Source organism: Brachyistius frenatus, unplaced genomic scaffold (genome assembly GCF_029030835.1).
Source record: "Brachyistius frenatus isolate BFR_SWC_R1_liver_20210118 unplaced genomic scaffold, ASM2903083v1 Contig_214, whole genome shotgun sequence".
In the NCBI taxonomy this organism is placed as follows: Eukaryota; Metazoa; Chordata; class Actinopteri; family Embiotocidae; genus Brachyistius; species Brachyistius frenatus.
Window position 1 is genome coordinate 252501 of NW_027210813.1, and position 7500 is coordinate 260000.

Sequence of the window (7500 nt, forward strand, 5' to 3'; positions counted from 1 at the left end):
TATTTTAATGTCTCCTGTATTTTAATGTCTCCTGTATTTCAATGTCTCCTGTATTTTAATGTCTCCTGTATTTCAATGTCTTCTGTATTTCAATGTCTTCTGTATTTCAATGTCTTCTGTATTTCAATGTCTTCTGTATTTTAATGTCTTCTGTATTTCAATGTCTTCTGTATTTCAATGTCTCCTGTATTTTAATGTCTCCTGTATTTTAATGTCTCCTGTATTTTAATGTCTCCTGTATTTTAATGTCTCCTGTATTTTATTGCTGTTTGTGTGTATCAGACTGATTTTTACAGTCTAAATAAAACTGAACTGAAATGAAGAACTGACAATAATCTCATGTCGGTCAAAGGTTTTATTTTTCCAGCTCTAATTGCTGCCAAGTTGACGTAGCTTCAGATGATAAATAACATCAGTCGGTGTTGATTCAGGAACAAAGTGAGATTCCTGTTTTCTGTCTGGTGAACACGACCTCTTAAATCCAGAAACAATCAGATGATTAATCAAATGACAGAAAATTAATCCGAAACCATTTTGATTTAGATGTTTTTTTAAATTAAAAATAAATCATCAAATATTTGATGCACGTTTTGATAGTCAACTGAAGATCTTTTGAACAAACAAAATAAAACATTTATAGACACTTCAGTCTGTTTGAAATCAAACCCGACATTTTCTGTGTATTCTGGCAAAACTATTTATCAATCAAGAAAATATTCACTTGTTGCAGCAACAGAGAATTGTTTTGTTTTAGATTATTCACTTTTTTAAAGTGTAATTTTGATATGAAAGTGCGTGCAGGTTGCTCATGAAGCTACTCTTCATCTCAACACAAACACCAGTGAAAAGTAAATCACTAATATTAGGTGTTATCTATTTAAATCACATGTTGCACAAATAATTATTACTTTGGTCTTTTTCCTTTTTGAAAACACACAAGCTGCTACCAGAGAAAGTTCATCTCTGATATGATATATTAATGTAGCATCTGACACCTGTCACTCACATCATTAATATGCTTTTATATCAACTCTGAGCATCAAGAGAAGAAGAGGAGGAGAGGAGAAGATAAGAAGAGAAGAAGAGGAGAAGAGAAGAAAAGAGGAGAAGAGGAGAGGAGAAGAGAAGAGGAGAGAAGAGGAGAGGAGGAGAGGAGAGGAGAGGAGAGGAGAAGAGGAGAGGAGAGGAGAAGAGGAGAGGAGAAGAGAAGAGGAGAGGAGGAGAGGAGAGGAGAGGAGAGGAGAGGAGAAGAGGAGAGGAGAAGAGAAGAGGAGAGAGGAGAGGAGAGGAGAGGAGAGGAGAGGAGAGGAGAGGAGAGGAGAGGAGAGGAGGAGAGGAGAGAAGAAGAGGAGAGGAGAGGAGAGGAGGAGAGGAGAGGAGAAGAGGAGAGGAGAAAAAAGGCCTTTCAAGATGCGTTATTGAGTTAAAAGGATAGATGAAAAAAAAGATCCAATTGTGAGCAGCTATCAGCGGAGGGATCAGCCAGGGCCTATCTACCCCATCTCTGGGGGGGGGGGGGGGGGGAGAGAGAGAGGGGAGAGAGAGAGAGGGAGAGAGAGAGGGGGGGGGGGGGGGAGAGAGAGAGAGGGAGGGGGGGAGGGGGACCGAAAACAAATAAAACATCCAATTTTCATGTTTATCTGGACTCACATCGGATCGCGTCTCTATCGGAGAACACAGCAGAATTAAACAGGAAGCAGCCGGAACGTTTTCTAACTTCTCACCGGAGAACAACACAAAGTCCCGCGGAACTTCTGCTCGGCTTCTACATCACCGAGACACCGAGTCACCGAGACACCGAGACACCGAGACCGACTCACCGAGACACCGAGACCGACTCACCGAGACACCGAGACACCGAGACCGACTCACCGAGACACCGAGACCGACTCACCGAGACACCGAGACCGACTCACCGAGACACCGAGACACCGAGACCGACTCACCGAGACACCGAGACCGACTCACCGAGACACCGAGACCGACTCACCGAGACACCGAGACCGACTCACCGAGACCGAGTCACCGACTCACCGACTCCGGGTCACTTCGCACACATGTAAATAACACGCGGAGCGCGCGTGGCACACTCACACACACAACATGAAGTTCATGCTTACGTTTGATCTGCCGGGGTTTGCTCTGCTTCCTCCGGGACATGGACGGGCTGCCTCCTGGACGGGCTGCCGGAGCCGCGGCGCGGCGCGGCGGGCTGCTGCTTCTCCTCCTCGCGCCTCTCCGCCGGTTTTACTGCTGCGACGCGGCGACCGGACGAATCCGCATGACCCGCGTGCGCTCCGATAGCGATCTTCTGCCACGACAGCTAACCCGGGGCTACCTGTGGCGGAGTCCGTTCACTTGTCACTGCCCCCTCCTCCCCTCCTCCTCCCCCTGCTCCTCCTCCTCCTCCTTCTTCCTCTCTTCTCCTCCTCCTGCTGCCGCCACCTCACCGCTCTCCTCCTAACGTTATTCCGGGCGCGTCTCGGCTGAAACCGCTCGCGCGTCTGTCAGCGACACGCTCGCTGAGTTGTCCGGTTGTCCGTGTGGCGGGAGCTGAGCGCCGGTAACGGCTCCGTGGAGGTCAGCGGATTGACTGCTTTTGTTTTCCGTCAAGTTTCCTGTCTCCGGTCCGCCGCCGGTCCGCGCGCACCGTCTCAACCGGGAGACACTTTCAATGGAGCTCGAGCGCGACAGTCAACTCCGCTACTACTGAGGAGCGGACCCGCCTCTGGCACGCCCCTTACGTCTGACGTAGGCGCCGCACTCACCCCCTATTGGTCCACACGTATCCCATGTAAACCAAGCATTTTTTCAACCTATCAAACTAAAATAAAATTGAATCTGCATGATTAACCAACAATTACATAAAATATATATACAACAGGAATAAGAAATATCTAATAATGATCATTTCTAATTTTTTTTTTGTTCTGTTCTGCATCAAATGAAAAAGGACAAAAATAAACAAAAGTTTTTACCTGAAATGATTTGACCTTTGACCTAAACAACAGTTTCCTTGCAGATAAATGTGTCACTAAACTGATTCTGTTTGGATCATGTGTTCTTTCATTACTTTGATTCTTGTTTAAATGTGATACAGACGTGAGATTAGCCAGGATTTCCCCTCAGGCTGCTTCAGTTTCCTGCATGGATGACTTCAGGTTTCTGCAAAGGTACAATACGCAGCAGACGTTTCAGACCCTGGAGAGCATGTTGAAGGTTTAAGGACTTATGTGTACAGACGAAATGTGTTGAACTTGTTTTCAGTCACAGACTTCACCACGACACCAGAGGAGGAAGGAAGTGTTTCTGTTGTTGTTTTATCTGATAATCTGTCTTGATATTCATCAAGCTTTCTTTGTAATATCTTTCAGCGAGGCTACATGATGCATTCTGCACTCTGGAAGGTGTATTAAACATCTACGAATTCAAGATTTTCATTTTATCTTTAAAATTTTAAAAGGTGACTAAGGTTAAAGATTTTGTTTGTTTGTTTGTTTACCTTCATCACCTTTTAAAACTAAGAGCCGTAACAGTAAAAGCCTGAAAAATCTGCTTTTACTGTAACACTAGTTCAGATGTCAAAGTTTCTTCTATCCAGGGATTCAAACCAACAACCTCTCCACCACTCGTGTACTGCCGGCAGTGTGAACAATTCACTGCTGCCACCCAGTGGGCACCTCAGAGAGCTGCAAGAACAAGTCAAATACTTCAACCTCTGCAGAACTAAATATTGCAGGATGAATCAATTTATCAATCAAACTTATTTATACAAGATAAATCCAACTGCTTTAGGAGAAGTGCACAGGGTGGAAAATGTGGATTAGGACAGAAATGTACTGAAATACAAGTAATATACCAAAAAATAAAACAAAGGGACCTGTAAAATATATACAAAATAAATAGAAATTGCTGCGTGAAGGTTTGGCGCACTGGCAGGCTCTTTGGTTTTTAATGACATTCAGAAAGTATTCAGACATTTTGCATGCTTTACTGTGATGTGGATTTGGTTTTTAATTGGATAAAACTCATCTCACTCAGCGCCGAGAGAGAAAACTGTGGGCACAAGTCTCCACCACCAAATCAAAGGATGTGTCCTTTTATTAACTTCAAAATAAAAGCACACATATATTTGCCTTCTTCAGTGTGCAGTCAGTCAGTCAGTCATGTTTTGCACACTGAGAAAGGAGTGTGCTTGTATGCTGCTTTTGAAAGTGAAGAAATAAATAAAATTGCAGTTTTCACCTTCAAAAGATACTTGAATTAAAAGTGTTTGCAAATTTCTTGCTTTTAAAAGAAATTTACATTGTAAAACATATTTCTTAACTTTGACTTTTAACTAGCTGCACCCGAAACTCTCTTTCACTACTGCACCTTTAAAATGTGTTTTGCTTTATTCTATATTCTAACTCTATTTTATTTTAATAATGTGTTGTCTTGTGTTTTATTTTAATTTTTTATTCTGAAATGACATTTTAATATGTTTTTATGTTCCTTTATATCTGTATTTATGTGAAAAACTGCATTTACATTTTTGCAGTAAAACACTTTGAGCTGCATTTCTCGTATAAAAGGTGCTATACAAATACAGTTTTGTATTATTGTTCTTAATATCAACTGTAACGGGACTCACTGGTTTCTGTGTACCAGTACCAGATTTGGCCCACAAGCCTCGGTTTGCCCACCTCAGCTCTGTTGGTTCTAAGTGTGGGTTTGATTGGTCCTCTTGAGGACAGCAGGGACGAGAGTCTGGAGGAGATTTGTCTTCAGAAGCTACTTTACATCTTACTGAGTTTAGTTCATAAAAGGCTGCAGTCTTTACAACAAATGTGTTTCTGCACCGATTTATTCAGGTGTTATTTAATTTGGGATTTATTGTATGTTTCAGCCACGTCTGACTCCATCTGGACTTCATCAGTCTGAATGTCAATCGTTCTAAGTTACATTTTCCTCTCTGAAAGCAGCACTGAGCTCTACTTTGGAGATTTGGGAGTCTTATTGTAAAAATCGCTCATTAATCCAAATTCCAGACTGTTTATTTGGACCACGACGCTTCAATTGAGGTCAGTTGGAAAACTTTCCTATTTCTTATTTATCTTGACTCTTTCCTGGAGGACAGTTTTTTTGCAAAATGTATCTTTCAAAATAAGGCTTTGAAAGAGGCCTGTCAATCAAACAGACACGCCCCCAAAAACAGGTCTTCTTGAATCTTCTTTTCTAATGAATGAGGGATTATTTTCAGATGGACCTCCAGAAAACTAAGAAGAAGGAGTGACTTTAGCTAACAACACCGAGAGAACTGATGGACACATTTTATTCACTTTGGATTTGATGAGAGAAGTTGAATGGGAGTCTATGGAGCCGGAGGCTTTTTGGAGCCGACCTCTAGTGGCACTCGCTGGTATTGCAGCTGAAGACACTTCTGGATCAGAACCATTTTACAGACCTGAAGCTACGAACTCTTTTATATCCAGTCTGTGGAGATTCAGCTGACCGTCCATGGTTCGTCCTCTGAGCAACTCCACTGATGCTGCTGCAGGAAAATGTGATTGACATCTTGAACGTGCCTCTCAGACTTTGCGTCAACACGCTCAGAGACGCCGCTGAAGCTCCCTGAATGCATCATGCAGCAGTGAGGTTGAATATTTACAACAACGAGGACTCCAATGTCCCAGCATGCAGCAGTTCAGGGAGCTTGGCGTGTTTGTTCGGCCGATGGAACAGCGAGTTGTTCCTGCTGGTGATAGAAAGGTAAACAGACAGTGACCTCTGAGGTGGAGGACCGACTCCACCTGTTCACTGAGTCAGCCAATCAGACGTCACACAGAGATACCTCTGACTGGAACAAACACGATGTCCTTTCAAAATAAATGTCTGGTCCTGTGTCTCTGAGCTGCTATCTGTGAAGCACCCACCCTGTTTTAATGATCACTTTATTAGGGACACCTGCTGACTCATGCAATGATCCAGTCAGCCAATCACAAGTTACTTCATCAACATGAGAATGACAGATGTTTACAAGTGTCAGAGATTTCCGATTTCCACCAACAGTCAGTACACTTTCACTCAGAGCGGTGAAAACCTGAGGAGTCCTGGTTGATGAGAGAGGTCAGAGGTCAGAGGTCAGACTGGGTGGAGCCAACAGGAGTCAGAGAGCCTCTTTTGTGTGTCTTTGTAGTTGTTTTTTGCATGAAGTTAAATGATGAATGAAAATGTTCACGACATCATTTCTAAAGCGTTTCATGTTCAGGACATGCTCAGAACAGTCTTCTAAGTCCTCCAGCGGTCCAAATACTCTGCAGCACCTCTGACAGACTCTGACTCAGCAACATGTCCAGTCAACAAGGTCTCTGCTTCATGAAATCTCTGCAGAGAGTTTCTACTGTGAAATCATGAGTTTACCATCTTAAATTCAGTCTGATGTTTTTCCTCTCAGCCTGACAGCGTTCAGGTTTCCCAGAAGTCAGAGAACAGAGAGTTTAAATGGGTCTGCAGCTCCGAGCCGAGCCGGTCAAAGAGCAGCAGTTTGACTGAGCGGTCAGAGTCCTGCACGGATCAATGCAGCTTATATGACGGATGCTGTCACACAGTGTGTGTGATGTGTGTGGGAGGGTTAAGAGTGCATGTTGTTCAGAGTGTGTGTCAGATGATGTGTGTGTGTGTGTGTGTGTGTGTGTGTGTGTGTGTGTGTGTGTGTGTGTGTGTGTGTGTGTGTGTGTGTGTGTGTGTGTGTGCGCGCACAGGGGCGGAGCCAGAGGAGGTGGGGGGACGGAGGGCTTTTTCTCTGGAAGTGCTCTGTAGTTCTTTCTGTCTTCTTTCTGAACTCAGTCAGGATGAGAACAGCGCTCTTCTTTGTGTGTCTGCTTCCTGCGCTGACGGCTGCAGCAGGTAAGAAAAAAACCTGCATTTAAACTCCTGTGATGCAGCCAGATGATTGGTTAAACTGACAGATTTTCAGGAACTAAATGAACTTTCAGAACAACAACTGCATGAAGGAAGTTTCAGATTTGGCTTTACATGTTTTCAGATCAGCAGAAGGAGGAATATGTGAAAGAAATATTCTGTTTAGCAGGAAACGTGTCAAATAAACAATACGGCCACTCTTAAAGTTACTTAAAAAAATACTTAGATTAAAGACAAGAAATAAATAGTCAGAAACTTAAAGACTATTGAAACTTCATTGTTTGGAATTTTAAATAAAACCCTGTAGGGAGACGACAAGCAGGACTCAACAAAACTATTCTATTAATTAGAACTTTTCTTCCTGTGTCTTTATCGTCCAACTAACCGATGCAGTGAGTTTAAGTCTAAGGAGTCGCTGTGTTTTCATGCAGCAGCCTGCAGGTGGTGCTGCTGTGCAAATATTTAAACCACAGACTGGATATAAAAGAGTTCGTAGCGTCAGGTCTGTAAAATGGTTCTGATCCAGAAGTGTCTTCAGCTGCAATACCAGCGAGTGCCACTAGAGGTCGGCTCCAAAAAGCCTCCGGCTCCATAGAC

General features: G+C 43.4%; 2 protein-coding genes across 2 annotated transcripts in view; one reads left to right on the forward strand and one right to left on the reverse strand.

Annotated features, from left to right (window-relative positions):
- Window positions 1–2160, reverse strand: part of LOC138633290 (protein Flattop-like) — a 29866-nt gene extending 27706 nt beyond the window's left edge. Inside the window, exon 1 of the mRNA XM_069719443.1 lies at window positions 2121–2160. Within this exon, the coding sequence (XP_069575544.1) occupies window positions 2121–2160 (40 nt within the window). The remainder of the gene's footprint in view (window positions 1–2120) is intronic.
- A 4648-nt stretch (window positions 2161–6808) lies between these two features.
- The window catches only part of ces3 (carboxylesterase 3), an 11622-nt gene continuing 10930 nt past the window's right edge, over window positions 6809–7500 (forward strand). The window contains 1 exon segment of the mRNA XM_069719436.1: window positions 6809–6888. Coding sequence (XP_069575537.1) covers window positions 6834–6888 — 55 coding nt within the window. The 5' untranslated portion in view covers window positions 6809–6833.